The sequence below is a fragment of the Nicotiana sylvestris genome, chromosome 10 (genome assembly GCF_000393655.2).
Source record: "Nicotiana sylvestris chromosome 10, ASM39365v2, whole genome shotgun sequence".
Classification (NCBI taxonomy): domain Eukaryota; kingdom Viridiplantae; phylum Streptophyta; class Magnoliopsida; order Solanales; family Solanaceae; genus Nicotiana; species Nicotiana sylvestris.
The window spans coordinates 41,451,130-41,471,403 of NC_091066.1; the positions used below are offsets into that span (position 1 = coordinate 41,451,130).

Here is a 20,274-nt window from a genome sequence, read left to right on the forward strand (position 1 = left end):
ATACCAAGGGAAGATCCATCCCTAAATATAATCAATTGCGCTCACTGGGGGTGTGTTACAAATTCTGGAGTGGCTCCTATAGCCCAAGCGATATCATAATCATCAACATAACCTCTGTGGCGTGCAGCTTGATCCCATAACTGTCACTTATAATCGGGCTATCGGCCTCACTCAGTCATCACTCTTCAGTCTCACACACACGGGCTCACAATGTCATGAAACTAGCCCGAAATAATGATATGATGTGCCAAATAATTATAACTGAGACTGAGACATAATATGATATTCATAAGCAAGACTGAGTACAGAATAGCAATGAATGTAATGAGATGACAGCAAGAAACGACCACTCGGGTCTCAGCAGTATCGGCGTGAAGCGCTAACAGGATATCTAACATATTTTTACAACACATTTACTTAATCACATGATAGAAACACGAATATCAACTAGAATGATTTACTAAACGGCGTCATGGAATGATCCAGGCTGCAATTCTCACGATGCATGCGCACACGCCTGTCACTTGGCATTTGCGTCACCTTAATAATAATCATAGAACATATAGTTTGGGGTTTAGAACCCTCAGAACCAAGTTTGGAAGCATTACTTACCTCAAGCCAAGCCAAACTCTAGTCTGCGATGCCCTTGCCTCTCGATTCGGCCTCCAAATGCTCTGTATCTAACCAAAATCAGTATATTATTATCAATATATGCTAAAGGAATGAAACCCATACCAAAATTATCAAATTAACTCAAAAATCCCGAAATTGGCCAAACCCGACCCCGGGTCCACATCTCGGAATCCGATAAAAATCACAAATCTAGAAATCTCATTTGCTTACGAGTCTACACTTATCAAATTCACCAAAATCCGACATCAAATGGCCATCCATATCCTCAAAATCAACTCTCAAAATTTCCTTCCATTTTCCCCAATATTCTCCCTAAATTCCCAAATTAAATGATAAAAATCAAGACTTAATCATGGAATTTAACCAAATTTGAACAAAGAACACTTACCCCAATCAATCCTCTAAAATTCCCCTCCAAAATCGCTTTCTCTCGAGTTCTCTAATGAATTTTGAAGTTATGGACTAATACCCTCGATTTTGAACTTAAACTTTCTGCCCATATGCGACCTTCATCGCGAACGTGACCACCTTCTCGCGTTCGCATAGAACAAACTTTCACTGCTCACATTTTCCTCTTTCGCGAAAGCGACCTCCTTCTTGCGAACACAAAGCTTCAACTTCCACAGCCTTTGCGAACGCGAAACGTCCTACGCGAACACGATGAGCAAACTCCTAGGGTCCTAGCTGCTCTAATTTTCCTTCGTGAACGCGACGCCTTTCACGAGTACGCGATTCTCTAGAGACCAAACCTATGCGGACACGTCCCCTGACTTACGAACACGAAGAGTATTTTCTCCATAGACCAAGCTGTTCTTCGCAAACGTGGGACAATCTTCGCGAACGCGAAGTACAAACCTTCTGCAATAAAATACAAGCAATAATTTGTTATCTCCCAAAACCAAGGATTGATCCGTTAACCACACGAAACTCACCCGAGGCCCTTGGGACCTCAACCAAATATGCCAAAACATCCCATAACATCATTCAAACTTGTTCGAGCCTTCAAATCACTCAAAACAATACCAAAACACCAAATCAACCTCGGATTCAAGCTTAAGAACATCTAAATTTCCAAATTCCACAAACAACACCGAAACCTATCAAACTTTGTCCGAATGACCTAAAATTTTACACACACTTCACAAATGACACTACGAACCTACTCTAGCTTTTGGAATTTCATTCCGACACCGATATAGATTTCCATTGCAGATCGGAAACTCCAAATTTCTAATTTCGCCAATTCAAGCCTAAATCTACCACAGACCTCCAAATCACATTCCGGACGCGCTCCCATGTCCAAAATCACCTAACGGAGCTAACCAAATCATAAAAATCCAAATATGAGATCTAATACTAAAAAGTTAAAACTTGGTCAAACCTTTCAAATTTAAAGCTTCAAGCTGAGAATTGTTCTTCCAAATCTATTCCAATTATCCTGAAAACCAAAATCAACAATTTTTCATAAGTCATAGTACATCATGCAGGGCTATTCATGCCTGAGAACTGGAGAGAGAAGTACAAATGCTCAAAACGACCGGTCGGGTCGTTACACTAACTGAGGAAATAAGGAAGAAGGCTTCAACCTAAATATGAAAACTCAAAGGAGAAAAAAATGGTCATGTAAAAACAGTCTCACTACAACATTGTATGCACTCTATAAGAAAGTGGCACCTACCGTGGCTAACGAACGGGGAGTAAAGACAAAGGTAATACTCGAGATCATATGAAGTTGCACAAAAATTTTGTCATGCGTGGGAACTATGACAAGCTAAGTAGACACACAACAAGGAGGCAGAAAGACCAGGGAAAGTAATAGCTTACGTTTAAAGGAAGTTGAGAAGGAACGGAAGGAACTATTCGATCAATGATCCAGAGTTAGTTACATTATGAATGCACTTAAGATTTTGAAGTATTATCCATGTAGCATATATGTTGACAATCATATAGCCATAAAAGACTCTGGTATAAATTAAAAAGAAATAATTGAGTCCAGGTTATAGACAAAGGACTGAATTGCAAAAGGATTGTATCATGGATATTCCATAGCGCCATGAAAGGCTAAAAGTAATAACTAACACTATGAGCCATAGATCGGAAGATAGCTTAAGCCTACATAAAGGTTGATTAGAAGGAAGGGGAAACTAAAGAGCTACATCAACTAAGTAATCAGGAGTCTGATTATTAGACCTAGAAAATTAGAAACATCGTGATCGATAACATTGCAGGATCTCCCTTAAAATCAGAGGTACAAGAGAGATAAAGCTTCAAGTTGTAGTATGAATCATACCTATGTGGAAGGGAGGTTATGAAAGAGATAGAAGAAATAATGTGAGATTATAAGTAAGTAAGGTAAGGGTGAACAACGTACGAGATACTCAAATGTAGAAGGTTGTGAGTAGTCCATACTTCGGATAGAATACTAGAAGCGCGGGGATTCAATAATCGGGAATGGTAGCGGCATCTTCAGTGGCATGTCTTCCTGCCTATGGTTTCTAAGTACTGAGAAGTTTAGATAAGAGAGTAGAGAAGAGTTAGAGACGATGTGACATCTTGCTTGTCATTCCAGAATAATATAAGGAAATCTATAGTGCAAGCTAGTTGGAGGAAGACTGCGAGTAGTATAAGTGGATATGTATAGGTCGCAAGCGAAAGTATGGTAGAGAGACAATGTTTTAAGAAGACATGAGTAAGGATAAGGAAAGGCAAGTGAAAAGGTGACGAGAATTGATAAGTTCTCGTGATTAAGTCCATGAAAATAAGAGAGCTAATGGTTTATAGAAAGTTTAGCATATCCTGAATGAACTCAAAGGAGTCGAAGACTAATAACACTTAGAAGAAATGGAATGTTGCCTTATTAATGGAATGAGGGTGTAATTGTGATAAGTAAAGGATGACGGTTGAGCCTTAGATTGAGTAATGATTTGAAGAAAAAAAGAGAGGGGGATTTCATGAATTGTACAGGATTAAAATACCCACGTAAGGTGTATCACATTAGGATACTATGAAATAGGGTTATGGAAGTATAGTATCGACCCTAGATGGATCAATCTAATTACTTCAGATGTCCCCGATGAGACGTAAGCCCTAGGGCAGTGTAACATAATAGGTGAATTTATCAACGATAAAATATGGATCAACATTAAGGTGGATCAACGATAGATAAATAAGGTTCCAATGTATGAGATGAGATAAGGATGCCATTCTTAAAGATGAACAAGTAATGAGGAAGCATTAAAGGACATAGATTTATACATATGGGATAAGCAACGAAAGTAACCTAGAGTTCGGTAGCAGACCTCAGTAATGATAAATCAAAGTAAGAGTTATGGTATAGTATGACCTACCTAGATGTAGTAAAGTCATACGAATGGATAAACAGATCTATGAAATAAGGCATAACAATATTCGTAAGTCAAACAAAGTACCGAACAAAGAACTTCAAACTACCTACAGATGCCTAGAGGGATATTTTATCAAGCTCTGTATATCTTTGCAAAGCGAGGCCTAGAGATTGGCTAAAAACTAGAGGAAAGAGGAGAAAATAGTCTCATAGGCGCACAGACAAGGAAAAATTCGTATAGGCTGCATGACATAAGGTATCAAGAGTTACAAAATTGGGAGAATTCCGACTACAAGTCATGGTGTGAGAAAGAGGCTTAAAGAGGGGGAATACCCCCGCCTTTGGGATTCATTCACAGAACAGTCGCCTAGATGGCAAGACGAGTACTAAAGTATTCGCAAGACCTATAGGCTATGAGAATGATAAGTGCATCAGTCAACATTCGAGGACGAATGTTCCAAAGGAGGGAATGATGTTACACCCAATGTTTTCATACGTGGAGGTACGCCACAAGAAAATTGATATAAGATCGGAAATGAAATGTTACGTCCTGCATTTTCGTACGCTGAAGTTTCATCATAAATTAATCGATGTGACTTCGGAAATGAGATTTATTTTGGGATTATAAGTATCACGCTATTTCAAAAAAAAGGATAAGTAAATTCGTGAAGGTGAGAGGGTAACCAAATAAAAAAAAAGAGTTTCATCGAAGTTTGGCATTTCGGAATAAAATACGACCCGAACTAAAATACCCAATATTTATGGACTACTACCATACAAGGTACCATATTACCATGATAGTATGAGGTATAAAGTATATTAAAAATGAGTAGTATTTTTAGGTCATTTAAGATAATTTTTAATTATACGGGTAATTGATTAATTATCGGGTAACAGGACATTACCTAGATATTTAATAAATTAAGAGATAAGACTAAAATTCCCCCCTTCCAAAGCGTGGCAGCAAGAAAGTTAACTAATGACTAAGGATCATGTTGGCTTAGGTGGCTAGATAGGATATCAAGACTTTAACATGTAAAGTCTATACTAAAAGCTTGGTTCTTAAATATGTTTTCTTCCTAATTCAAAGTATATCAAGAAGAAAATCTAAACTTTAACGTGTAAAGTCAATACTACAAGTCTTTGGTTCATTTCATTTTGGACAAAGAAAATAAAAAACATTTTTATGAACAGAAGCTAAATTCTTGCAACCAAACGTTCTTCAAAATTCTTCACGAACAGAAGCTAAATGCAATCCAAAAAAAAAAGCTTTCAACGAAATTCTTGCAACCAAACAATTCCAACGAGAATTGTTAGAACCGTAGTAATATAAAATTTTGCAGTTCTAAAGGAGTACGGTGCAATCTTCTCCAAGAATAATATACGGAGTTTTCCCTACTCCAGGTATGTTAAGGTTATCCCTTCTTTCTTTTGGCATGATCCATACGATACAAATGAAATGAGCAAAATACGCAACTTTCATAAATGGCTCTATTCATAGAAATACTAGGGGTGACTGTATTCTTGATTCCCTATGTGAATTATTATTATTATATCTTCTATTCATGGGTCTCAGAAAAATATATATTTGATAAAGTTTATCCGAAAGGCATATTACTTTTTATGGCATTACGAGAAAATATTATTAATGTATTTCCTAAGCATTTCATGCATCTATACATGTACAATGACCCATGACCAAATAATATTATATATGTGTATATATGTATATATATTTATGCATATGGGACATGGAAAAAGGTTACAATGTTATATACGCTCCACCACCTGATCAGCTAGTATACGTTGATGATTTTGCCCATTGTGGCCGAGATGATATGATGGGATGCCCTCAGAGGCCTGATGATGTTATGAAACATGTATCTATGCAAGACATGACATTCGCACACATATGCATGACATTATAATTATCTAATGATTTACGGAGTTATCCAGACTTAGAGGTTGGGTCATTTACTCTATATTTCTTTCACGTCTGTTATGTACTTATTTAAGTGTCTTACATACTCACTACATTATTCGTACTGACGTTCTTTTTGCCTGGGGACGCTGCGTTTCATGCCCGCAGGTCTCGATAGACAGGTTGAAAGTCCTCCAAGTAGGAAATTAGCTCAATGGAAGATGTTGGTGCGCTTCATTTGCTTCGGAGTTGCTTGTTTGGCTAGTATGATTTAGACATGTATTGTTTGGTATGTCGGGACTCTATCCCAACCATTATAAAAATTATGTATTCTTAGAGGCTTGTAGACAGTTGTCATGTACGTAAAAGATTGTATGGCTTTGTCGGCTTATGTTCAGTATACGAGTGGTCATTTTGGTCTTATAGACCCGTATGTCTTATGTATAAGTTGGTATCACATATTGTATTCTACTTATCTCACAAAAGCATTATGACTCAGTTATCTATGATAGTATGACATGAAAAGATACGTTATATTGGTATCCGGTTGAGTAAGGTACCGGATGCCCATCGCGGCTCAGTTATCTATGATAGTATGACACGAACATAGTTATGATTGGAACTCAAATGACAGAACTCTCAAACACGAACCCGGACAGAATCTTGAATCGACACCGGAATACTCGAACCAAACACGAATTCAGACCCAAATTCTAATCAAAGTCCATCCTTGAACAAAAATCTAGAATTGAAAAGTGAAGAAACAAAAATATCTTCTTCTTTTTCTATGTGTTTTTCGAGCATCAAAGGAAAGGTGAAAATCTGTAGAAGAATTAATCAACACTCGCCTCTGTTCTTTTAATTTCTGTCCAAAAACCCTTGATTCCCCTCTATTTCTCTATCCCAATTTCCTCTAAAATGTCATCCCCTTTTTCTCTATTTCCGTTCTTCCCTCCATTTCCTCACTATCTGTTGTTCTCCCCGTACATTTTCTAATCCCTCTGTCTCTATTTTTCTTTTTCAGAATTCCCCTATCCATTTCTCCCTCTCTCTCTATATGTGCATGTTTTTTACCTAAGTGAGGGAGATAAAAAATTCAGAGGGATTGCCGATTTTCCGACGAGTTTGGGGCAAGTGGGTGGGTCTGGCGCTGGCGGTAAGAGGGTGAAGATGGGATGGGGCGGCTTAGAAAGTGAGGGAGAATAAGATAGTTGGTTGTTCTCTCAAGTGAAAGGGAGGATCAGAGGGAACTCTAGAGAGGGGTGGAGAGTTGTTGGAGCAACGGCTGTTAGGCTCGATCGAGAGAGATGAGAGAGTGGTTGTTGTATCTCGGTTGAGAGAATAGAGACGATGGAGAGTTCTCCATTTTGTGGGAGGTTCGGCTAAATGTTGCCAGAAAATAATGAGGGAGTCCCATCATTAAGGTTTTTTATTGTGTTATAAAATCTAATAGGGTTGTGTGGGCTAAGGGAATGGGCCATCGGATTGGGACTAAAGGAGATTGGGATAGCTGCTATTGGGCTTGGTGGGATAGAGCTAGTCCGAAATTGGCATAAAAATTGGGCTTCTTTTAAGGTCTGAAAGTTTATGGCATAGAACCTTGATTCTACCTTCTAAAATAATACAAGATATACTATCAAATGCAAAATCACTCATAAATCTAGTTACAATATGGAACTATTTTTTTATATTTTCAAAGAATATATTCAAATAAAAATAAAAAAAAGTTAAAATCATAGTAAAAATAAAATTATATATTACTACAAAATACTAACGACCTTAAGTAAATATATAATGAAACTACTTTTTTTGTATTTTCAAATTTATGTCTTAAAATTGAAGATAAAATTTGTATAAACTCAAATAAATATTAGAAATACTACAAATTGTGGATAAAAAATTACGTGCTTACAGTACCCACCCCAAACTTGGCGTAGGACTTACTTTGATACCAAGAACTACATGATTGATAACAACTTTATAGAATCATTCAACAAATGGATTCTTGAGGCTAGATAAAACCCTATTATCAAGATGTTAGAAGATATTAGAGTGAAGGTAAATTTCTATGAGCCTTTTACTTCACTGTTTCTAAAGCATGTTATCAGCAGATTCTTTCACTGTTTTTACTTTCTTTATCCACTGTTTGACTATGATTTTTTCTTGTTTAGAATCATGACTATGTTGAAATATCGTGAAGAGGAATGTAGAATTTGGAGAGTAAATTCAGTCCATATGCCCTGGAGTTGCTGAATGATTTCACACAAAATGCACAAGTATGTGAAGTTGTTTTTAGTGGAGACCATGGATATGAAGTTTTTGAAGGTGCAGAAAAGCATAAAGTCAATCTTCTACTAAAGAAGTGTACATGTAGGACATGAGACTTGTTAAGAATACCATGTGTCCTCCTGCGATCAAAGCTTTAGATCATGACAAAGAAGATCCATTGGTGAAGTGCATTGGTGGTATTCAAAGGACGCTTACATGTTGGTGTACATGCATAAACTACAACCAATAAGAGGTGATAAATTTTGGAAAGTTAAGCCAGCCCATGCAATGATCCACCAAAAGTACATAGAATGGTTGGTAGGCCAAAAGTAAAGAGAAAGAAGGAGAAGGATGTGGCAAAGAAGAGAGAAGGAGTTTGGTCAGCTTCAAAAAGGGAATTGTGCTGACATGTGGGCACTGTGTTAGTAAAGGTCACAACATCAGAAAATGTCATTTGGTAAGTATAATATTCTTCTTGTCTTTTAACTTAAAATAGTCTGTAATGCCATTCTTTTTAATTGAAAAACTCATCTGAAAACATACATGAATACCTAACACTAATAAGATTTATAATTACTACTATTGTAGGTTGGAAGATGTTCTCAGGAGATGCAAGATCTGCCTCTAACAACACTTTAGGATTGGTATCAGAGCCAAACCCATCCCAATTTATTGTTACCGATGTTGGGCCCCCATTTATATTGTCCACGCTCCAGTTGTAGGCCTGGGCGTGAGGGGGAGGAGGGTGTTGAGTTATGTCCCACATCGGTGGAGAATGGGTGTCTTGGTCTCCGTATATGGTCTTGGGCAATCCTCACCTCATAAGCTAGCTTTTGGGGTTGAGTTAGGCCCAAGGTCCATTCTTATCATTGTATCAGAGCCAAGGTACTGTCTAAGTATGCTTTGTGGTTGCATCATAGTCTGATCTTCCATATCAGAAAAGATTTATCTTGGTAACTGAGTCAAGGTTCTATCTGAGTATGCTCTGTGGTTGCAGCTTAGTCTGATCTTCCACACCAGAAAGGAAATAATCTTGATTTGTATCTTCAGCTATAAAATAATATTTGTGTTAAAGATATGAGACAATAAACAAGAAGAATTTACATCAAGTGCCAATAATACGTCATCATTGGCATCTTCGCTTATGACGATAATTGTGTCAAATGCAAAATTTGCGGTAGAAATTTTTGGCGGGTCAGGACATTTTGGGATGTGGCAAGGTGAGGTTCTAGATATAATTTTTCAACAAGAGCTAGATCTTTCCATTGAAGAAACAAGACCAGATGTTATTGGAGAAGAAGATTGGAGAATTATCAACCGTGTTGCTTGCGGTACCATTCGATCCTACCTTGCTAGAGAGCAGAAATATCCATACACAAAGGAAACTTCTGCAAGTAAATTATGGAAAGCACTGGAGGATAAATTTTTGAAGAAAAATAGTCAAAATAAATTGTACATGAAGAAGAGACTGTTTCACTTCACCTATGTTCCTGGTACCATGATGAATGAACATATCACCAGTTTCAATAAGTTGGTCACAGATTTGCAAAATATGGATGCAACTTTTGATGATGGTGACTTGGCCTTGATGTTGTTGGGGTCACTTCCTGATGAGTACGAGCACCTTGAAACTACTCTACTCCATGGGAATGACGAAATTTCTCTCAGCGAAATTTGTTCAGCTTTGTACAACTATGAACAAAGAAAGGGAGAAAAACAGAAGGGCGGAGAACGAGAAGCACCGGTTGTGAGGGGTCGTCCTCAAAATCAAACGAGGACAAAGAAAGGAAGATCCAAGTCAAGATCTAGACCCATCAAAGATGAATGTGCCTTTTGTCGAGAAAAGGGGCACTGAAAGAAAGACTGTCCAAAGTTGAAGAATAAAGCCAAACATAACAATGGAAAGGCCATTATGGATTCAAATGTAACTGATGGTGATGATTAAGACTTCTCATTAGTTACAATAGAGCCATCAACATCATCAGACATATAGTTTATGGACTCGGCTTGTAGCTATCATATGTGTCCCAACAGGGACTAGTTCATGGATTTTCAAGAAGGAGAATATGGATTCGTCCACACAACGGATAACAGCCCTCTTACCTCATATGGCATTAGTTCAATACGATTAAGGAACCATGATGGAATGATCAGAACATTAACAGATGTTCGATATGTACCGGGTTTGAAGAAAAATCTCATCTTTGTGGGAGCCCAAGAATCAAAAGGGTTCAAAATCATTGCAGCAAATGAACTGATGAGAGTATGCTCTGGTGCACTAGTGGTAATGAAGGCCAATCGAAAGAACAATAACATGTACCGTTATCGCGATAGTACAGTTATTGGGACAGCGATAGTAACATCCAGTGATGAAAAAGAGGCAGAAGCAACCAGGCTATGGCACATGCGCTTGGGACATGCTAGAGGAAAATCCTTGAAAACTTTATCAGATCAAGGATTGATAAAAGGAGTAAAGGCTTGCAACTTAGAGTTTTGCGAGCATTGTGTCAGAGGGAAACAGACAAGGGTTAAATTTGGTACGGCGATCCATAATACTAAAAGCATTTTGGATTATGTACACTCTGATGTTTGGGGTCCTTCCAAAACACCTTCATTGGGTAGGAAGCACTATTTTGTAACCTTTGTTGATGATTTTTTTCGAAGAGTATGGGTGTATACAATGAAGAGCAAAGATGAAGTGTTGGGAATTTTTTTCAAATGGAAAATGATGGGGGAGAATCAAACAGGCAGGAGGATTAAGTGTATTCACACAAACAATGGAGGTGAATAAAAAAATGATCATTTCAATAAGGTCTGTGAAAATGATGGCATCGTCCGACACTTTACTGTCAGACATACACCACAACAGAATGGAGTGGCAGAACGTATGAACCGGACCTTGCTGGAGAAGATACGGTGTATGTTGTCCAATGCTGGCTTGGACAATGAATTTTGGGCTGAGGCAATTACATATGCATGCCACCTCATTAATCGCTTACTATCTGCTGCTATTGATGGCAAGACACCATTTGAAAAATGGTATGGAAAGCCTACTGTAGATTATGACTCTTTGCACGTGTTTGGCTCAACTGCATATTATCATGTGATAGAGTCAAAATTGGATCCAAGGGCAAAGAAGGCTATTTTTATAGGGATTACTTCTGGAGTCAAAAAATATCACTTATGATGTCATATGACAAAGAAAGTAATATTCAGAAGGGATGTTACCTTTGATGAATTTGCTATGGTAAATAAGGTAACAGAAGATACCAAACAAAATGAGGGTGCTTTTAAGCAGGTGAAGTTTGAGAGAAAATTTATTTTTCCTACACAAATGAGGAAACAAATAAAGATTATCCTCTGGATGAAGAGCCAGTAGAGAGGGAGATTCTAACTCAGGAACCTCAACAATAACTTCAATCAATTGCAACCAACAGGCCAAAAAGGACAATAACAAAACCTGTTCGTCTTATAGAGACAGTTGCTTGTGCCGCCTCAATTGTAGCTGATGATGTTCCTACCACTTATAAAGACACAGTCCAAAGTTCAGAAGAAGATAAGTGGAGGATTGACAAGAATGATGAAATACAATCCCTGCATCAGAATCATACATGGAGATTGGCCAATCTCCCGAAGGGAAAGAAAGCAAGTGAGTGCAAATGAGTATTTGCAAGGATTTCCTAACCAAGAAGATGTTCGCTACAAAGCAAGATTGGTGGCCAAAGGATATGCTCAAAAGGAGGGAATTGATTACAATGAAGTATTTTCTCCAGTTTTAAAACATTCCTCCATTAGAAATATGTTGACTTTGGTAGCACAGTTGGATTTGGAACTAGTTCAGATGGACGTAAAAACTGCGTTTTTACATAGAAACTTGGAGGAGGAAATCTACATGACTCAGCCAGAAGGATTCAAAGTTGCTGAAAGGAAAATGTGGTGTGCAAACTTGAAAAATCGTTGTACGGATTGAAATAATCTTCTAGACAATAGTACAAACGATTTGACAAGTTTATGTTGCGGAAAGGGTACAAGAGAAGCAAATACGAGCATTGTGTATATTTGCGCAAGCTTAAAGATGGTTTCTTTATATCTCTTCTCCTATATGTTGATGATATGTTGATAGCTTCCAAGAATTTGGAAGAAATTGATAATTTGAAGATTCAACTGAAGAAGGAGTTCGAGATGAAGGATCTGGGTGAGGAAAAGAAAATTCTTGGCATGGAGATAATAAGAGATAGACGTTCAAAGAAAATCTGTTTATCTCAGAAAGAACATTTGAAAAGAGTACTACAACGTTTTGGTATAGATGAAAAGACTAAGCCAGTTAGTACTCCACTTGCTCCCCATTTTAAGCTAAGTACTACTATGTCACCATAAGATGAAGCTGAACGAGAGTATATATCAAAGGTACCATACGCAAATGTTGTTGGTAGCTTGATGTATGCAATGGTCTGTACGAGACCTGACATTTCACAAGTTGTTGGAGTTATTAGCAGATATATGCATAATCCAGGAAAGGAGCATTGGCAAGGTATGAAGTGGATTCTACGATATATTCATAATACTGTAGATGTTGGGTTAGTTTTTGAGCAGGAAGGCAATCAATCTGTAGTTGGATATTGTGACTCAGATTTTACGGGTGATCTGGACAAACGAAGATCAACTACTGGTTATGTGTTTACTTTTTCAAGGGCACTAGTTAGATGGAAGTCTACTTTGCAGTCAACAGTTGCTTTGTCTACAACAGAGGCTGAGTACATGGCTATTACAGAGGCTGTGAATGAGGCAATTTGGCTTCAGGGATTGCTAAAAGACCTTGGTATTGGACAAAAAAGTATCACAATTTTTTGTGATAGTCAAAGTGCTATTCAATTAGCGAAGAACCAAGTTTATCATGCAACGACGAAGCATATTGATGTTCGGTATCATTTCGTACGAGAAATCATAGAAGAATGTGGAGTCACGGTGAAGAAAATTCATACTACAGAGAATCCTGCTGAGATGCTGACAAAAGTGGTGACTGTGGTCAAGTTTCAACATTGTTTGGATTTGATCAACAGTGTTGAACACTGAAGATTGAAGATGAAGACACAACCAAAATTTGTTATTGAGAGAAAATTGAAGATGTGGAATTTTGCCAAGGTGGAGATTTGTTGAGTGGCAGAACTCCCACATCGGTGAAGTACCAATTTTGGTTGGTACTTCAGCCTATAAAAGAATGCCAAATGTTTAGGATTTAAATACACCTCTCATTTGCCTTCTTATCTTCTTAAGACATTTGTATCTTCTCTCTTTAGTATTATTTCACTTGTATTTTTGGAGTGGAATAAGATATTGGTTGTGTCCGAGGAAGTAGGCAAAATTGGCTGAACCTCGTAAATTCTGGTATTCCTTTAATTGTTGTATTATTGTCTTATTTATTATTTAGTGGCTGCCATAATTTTTGGTATAGTAGTTGTAACTCATTCACACTATATACATTTGGCTTCCGCAACAAGGACAGTCAAAATTCAGAGTATGCATTTATGCCTACTCCTGGACTGAAGGTATTTACTAGTCCAGTCCCTGAAGAAACTCAAGGAAGATCCTCTGTTTTACTAGGAAACAAGCAGGAAAAAAAAGTGTTGCACCTAAAGTCTGCATTCAACAATTTGCTGCCTCTCAAGGCACACTTCAACAGTTTGCTGCATCTCAAAGCAAACTCCAACAATCTGCTCCATATTTAGATATTGTTGATGATGAACGTGAATATGAAGATGGAGATGAAGATGATGAAAAGCCAATTATGCGGCCTAAAATGATATTTAAAGCTAATACTAAACTTCAACAAAAGAAGTTGTTTGAAAAACCAATTAGAACTGAAAAGATTAACTTCAAAAGAGATGATACGTCAATATGCCTACCAACTTTCCATATTCACCAAAGAAAGTTACTTGGAAAGGTAAAGCAGCAATGACCTCTAACCAGCTGGTGGCAGAAAAAGAAAAAAGAATTGATAAACTGAAGGCTAAGAAGGCCAAGTGTTAGGGAAGATTATAATGACTAATTTTTTTTTTTGTAATAACTGATTCAACGCTACTGGGGTTTTGCTATTTTTTTTGGTCAATCAGTTGGGAAAATTGTTGTATTGATTCATCCAGAAAAATCTTTTGGTATGCTTAATGTAAGGTGAAATAGTATGTTGACAGTTTACTTATGTTTATGATCGGGTATTTATGACAATTTACTTATGTTTATGACTCTTTTCTTATGGCTGGTTATATATAATATGTGTATGACAAGCATATTTCAATTGTAGAAGATCCATTGCTACATGTTTTGTTCAGGCATTCAGCATAAACAACACGTATTTACAGGAGCAAAATTTAACAAGCAATTAACAAAAACTACATGTTACAAAAAAATTCAGATTACATTAACCACTTCAACACTTCAAGTTAAAACTCCAACTAGTATGAAGTACATTACATAAAAACTGCAGATTACATTAAACACTTTAACACTAATATGCAAATTACCTAGAAACTACTAACACTAGATCAACCAACGTTAGTAACCAACACATCAACAATTACTTGACATAAATAAATAAAAAAATACACAAAATCTTCAAATACTTCATCAACATTTGCTACCAACTTCTCAATCCATCATCTTGACCGTGGCAAAAAAACACAAAAGTAGCCCATGACCATAGCAGTAATTTTATCAATCAATTTACTTTTAATTCTAAATTGGAACCTTTCTCCTCCAAGGCAGATACTTCGTTCAAATTTGCAGCTTTGCTATGAACCATATCAGCCACAGTCTGCTTCAACTTGTTCCTTTCTTGACGAAGGGCATCCAATGAATTTTTGTTTGATTATGGATAAATATTGACACATGAGGTGGAAATTGTTCATTACACCATTCCCAATAACGACAACCATTCTTCTCAGAATGACACAATTTGTAGAATCTACAACCGCCATTCATAGGTGTCGTAGTAATAAAAATGGTTGGCAATTAATCCGCAATAACATGTACGGAAATCAACTTGGTCAAGAGAAGAAGCAGAAGAGGATTCAAACATTTGAACCAACATGAAGAATAGTTATTAATGTAAATTCTAAAAGAAGATACAAAGTTGGGAGATAGGAGATGGGATGGAGAATTTGAAGAACCCTAATAGAAAGAGGAAGAATTGATCATTTCTAATACGATAAAGGGTCAAAAATATCCTCTACTATGTGAAAAAGATCATTTATACCCTTCGTTATACTAGTGGTTCACCATTACTCCCGACGTTATAAAAGTGGTGCAAATTACCCTCTCCCGTTAGGACCATCCACCATGGTAACTACATCCCACGTGGACTGGCATTTCTCTGAAGTGGATGCTACGTGGCATCCCACCTCACCGTCCCAACCCCATTTTACCCCTCCCCTCACTTCTTGTTCTTCTACCACCATTCCTCCCTCCATCCTATAACCACCCAAAAATAAATGTATAGATGTGAAAGTAAGATCTGTTGTTTCATGCAAATCTTACTAATTTGTCCCAAAAATTCTTCTTGGTTTCTTGGTCAATTTAGTCTTTCGGATAAATAAAATCACAAGCTCACTTTCTCATTGTTAATCTATGGTAAAGTTCCTCAAGACTCAAAACTAAACTTCCACCTTAATAAGATAATAGCAGATCGATTGTGTCTATCACAGAAATTTTTTAAAGCATCTGTGAAGTTGAAGACAGTAGGGCCTCCAGAAATTTCCAATAATTTCCAGTGTTTGTACATGGTGTCTCCCATTTGATTTTTTGATATTTCTCTGCAAAAGTCTTTTCTTTTACTTCTCCCGTTTTAAAAAAAAAAAAAAATCTTGTTGCTCTGCCTATTTTCGATTTATTTCTAATAACTTACTGATAAGTATTAGTTTATACGGATAAGGGTCAAATATACTCCTCTACTATGAGAAAAGGATTAAGTTTATCTTCCGTTATACTTTCTGTCTAAAAACACCCTTGTTGTTATACAATTAGGTTAAATATACCCCTCGTCTGTTAAGGTTATCCAGGGTGGATGTCCAATCCCACGTGGCACTGACATTTTGGCTACGTGGCATGCCACCTCACTCCCCTAAACCCATCTTACCCCTCTCTTTTACTTCTTCTTCCTCCAATAACACCTTTTATCCCTCGACCACACTACTACCATTAACACTGTGTCCGAAACCTAAATAGCAACTACTAATATATCTTGAAAATTAAAGTTTGAAAATATTCATGAATGATATATTTTTTCTATATTATTAAGCAACCCATCTTAATTTTCAACACTGCTATTATATATTATTTTTATAATATATTCGTCTATGATATATTTTTTCTAACTTTAATTTTCACAGAAAACCGAAAATTTGTAAAAGGGAAAAATACAGAAAAATTGTGAGGAAAAGAAAGACGGGAAAAATGGTTCAATTTCCATTTCACTTGTTTAGAAAAGTTGTGTTACACTTAATTACATTTGGTACTAATTAAGATATAGCGCGTTCACACACGGAAACAATTTTCAATCTCAACTTGGTTTTTTATTTCAAAATTATGGTGAGCATGGTGATGTTGCTGGTGACACTAGTTGGGGAGGAGTAGGAGTTTCTAGTGGTAGAAGAAGAAGTAAAAGAGGGGTAAGATGGGTTTAGGAGAGTGAGGTGGCATGCCACGTGGCCAAAATGTCAGTGTCACGTGGGATTGGGCATCCACCTTGGACAATCTTAACGGATGAAGGGTATATTTGACCTAATTGTATAACAACAAGGGTATTTTTAGACAGAAAGTATAACGGAGGATAAACTTAATCCTTTTCTCATAGTAGAACGATATATTTGATCCTTATTCGTAGTTTATATTATGGAAGAAAAGTTAAGCGGGATATCGTTGATTGTTCAAGAATTAACCCCGTCTATTATTTATTTTTGGATTAAGGAGAACATATTAACAAAGTTTTGAGAATGTCTTCAAAATAATTATTCTGCCCAATTTCAAAAGAAATTTTTAAAGGAACACGAGTTGACAAATATTGAGGGGGAATGGACTGTGCTCAAGATATTTGTCAATGGAGTGAATGAAAAATAAAGAAGAAAATCTTAAGAATGGGGTTGGTATGAGGTGGCATGCCACATGGCATCCACTTCAGCGAAATGTCAGCCACTTAAGATATATTGCTATGGTGGAGGGTCCTAACGGAGGAGGGGTATTTTTACACCACTTTTATAGCGTTAGGGGGTAATGGTGGACCAATAGTATAATGGATGGTATATATGATCTTTTTCGCATAGTAGAGGGGTATTTTTGACCCTTTATCGTTTCTAATACATTGTGGACCAAGCCTTTACAATTTATTATATTATTATTTATATTATATTAAGCTGAAAAAATTGAAATCACTGGACAATGATAATTTAAAATTTAACATTATCTTAACCATGAATATTCCCTAAAATATTACCTAAGAGCTTGATGAAATAGTTTCTGATACAGCTGCTAGTGTAAGATAAAATATAATCGTAAATGGTTATGGTGAATATGAGGGGCCCGAAAAATCATTGTTATACGAAAATAAATTCAAATAAAAATGGATATGAATTTTATCAAATAAATTTAGTAGTATATCTTCTTCTTATGTTTTAGCTTTATGCCTCCAATTTCATCGAATCTTCCAACATGAACATACATCTATCAAGCCAAAAACAAGAATTCATCTTTGTTTAATATTTCTGACTCACAAATTGAAGTGCTGCTTTGTAGGGAAACATTTTGATGTGTGGAATAAGATCACGTTGTTCACTTTGGAGTACTTAGTAGGGAAACATTCTAAATGTGGATCACAGGATAAGATGCAATTGTAAATCATGAAAGCTGAAGCTTTTGTGGAATAAATAGAAGACATGGCATTTACTAGTGAGAAGAGAAAATATCCCAATATGGTAAAGGACCAGCGAATTAATTAATAGAAAAGGAAGTATTAATCAATGTTTTTACGGTGATACGACAGTAAAGCTCAATAGCCAAATATAATGATCACTCCTCAATGCATATTAATTTTCAATAGAAATACTATGATACTCAAGAGTGCTTGTTGAAAGAGAAATTGCAGCTGGAGATGAAGGAGAGCAGAAGAGAGAGTAGGCCGGTTGTGAGAGCAACTGACTCTCTGATATTTTCTCATTAAACCAAAACAAAATGAATATACAATTTATAATATTTCCTAACTTACTAACTTAACCCAACACTAACTTGTGTCTAACTAACTAACTATGATTAGTTCTATATGTACACAATGTATAACTACTACGATGACTTTAATATTTCTACATTCCCCCTCAAGTTGGATGATGAAATACATTGATCATCCCCAACTTGCATACCATATTATTGTGTAACTGCTTCCCAAGGCCTTTAGTCAATATGTCTGCCACTTAATTTTTGCTACTCACATGTCCTGTCTTGATCAACCCACTTTGTATCTTCTCTCGTATAAGATGACAATTTATCTCTATGTGTTTAGTGGGTTCATGATACATAGGATTTGAAGCTATCCACAATGCTGCCTTGCTGTCAAAAATAGCTCCATGTGCAGCTCAACCAAGAGGTTGTGAGTTCTAACCCCCACTTCCAACCAAGAGGTTGTGAGTTCGAGTCACCCCAAGAGTAAGGTGGAGAGTTCTTGGTGGGAAGGATGCCGATGATCTATTTGGAAACAGCCTCTCTACCCAAGGTAGGGATAAGGTCTGCGTACACACTACCCTCCCCAGACTTCACTAGTGGGATTATATTGGGTTGTTGTTGGTGTTGTTGTTGTTGTTGTGCAGCTCAACCTTCATGCCTAATTCCTGCAACAGTCCCTGTAGCCAAACAAGTTCTGCCACTTTAGTTGCCATACTCCTGTACTCAGTTTCAGCTGAGCTCCTTGAGACTGTACTCTATTTTTTTTATTTTCAGGAGATTAGGGAACCCCCCAGCTTAATACAATACCATGTTGCTGACTTCCTAGACACCACACATGATGCCCAGTCTGCATCACAAAAGATAGTGATCCTTCCAGATTTTCTCCTACTCATCAATAACTCCAATCCTGGTTGGTATTTTATGTATCTAACCACCCTTAAAGCATCTTTACAATGCATCTCTGTTGGAGAATGCATGTATTGACTCAATGTTTGGACTGCAAAAGAAATAGTCGGCCTAGTGATAGCCAGATATAGCAGTCTTTCCAACAACCTTTGATATGGTCTTCTATCATCTAATTCTGGACTTATACCTTTATCGGGTTCAAAAAACTTGTCATATGCAGGGGTAGCGAACTTCTGATTTTGTTCTAAAGGAGTTTCAAGTGGCTTTGCTCCCCCTAGGCCACATTCTGAGATCAACTCTAAGGCATACTTTATTTGATTCATAAATATACCCTTAGATGGTTTTGCAAATTCAATCCCCAAGAAATATTTCAACTCCCCTAAGTCTTTCATTTTAAATTTGCTGTTCAGAATGTTCTTAGCTTCTTCTATCAGTTTTGTGTCATTACCAGTGATTAACAAGTCATCCGCATATACTAGAATGATCACAAGATTAGCACCTTTGCCTTTTGTAAACAAAGAATAGTCCAATTTACTCTGGGTGAAACCTGATTGCACTAAAGTTGTAGTAAGTTTAAGATTCCATTGTCTCATCGCTTGTTTCAACCCATACAAGGATCTGAGAAGCCTACATACTTTGTTCTACCCTGGCCATCAAAGCCTCTTCAAATAAGTTACCTTGGAGAAATGCATTGTAGAAATCCATTTGGTAGAGAGGCCAATCAAATTGAGTAGCCAGAGAAACAACACACCTCACAGTGACCATTTTGACCACTTGGGAGAAAGTGTCATGATAGTCTAACCCCTCTTGTTGGGTGAAACCCTTGGCCACTAATCTAGCTTTATAACTTTTACACTATTGTCATCTTCGTGCTTTACTTTGTACACCTATTTGCACCCAATAGGTGTTTTACCTGCGGGTAGATCAACTGCATCCCAGGTATGATTATCAGTGAGAGCAGCAATTTCTAATTTCATAGCATGAATCCAGTTAGGATCTTAGA

At 37.0% G+C, this 20,274-nt stretch overlaps 1 protein-coding gene across 1 annotated transcript; it reads right to left on the bottom strand.

The window, feature by feature from the left end:
• Positions 1 to 15,469: 15,469 nt before the first annotated feature.
• LOC138879238 (uncharacterized mitochondrial protein AtMg00810-like) lies at positions 15,470 to 20,036 on the bottom strand. The gene is made up of 3 exons (XM_070158838.1): positions 19,949 to 20,036; positions 19,173 to 19,818; positions 15,470 to 15,629 (listed from the first exon to the last, which is right to left on the bottom strand). Exons 1-3 carry the CDS (start codon positions 20,034 to 20,036, stop codon positions 15,470 to 15,472), a joined length of 894 nt encoding a protein of 297 aa, XP_070014939.1.
• Positions 20,037 to 20,274: the final 238 nt, after the last annotated feature.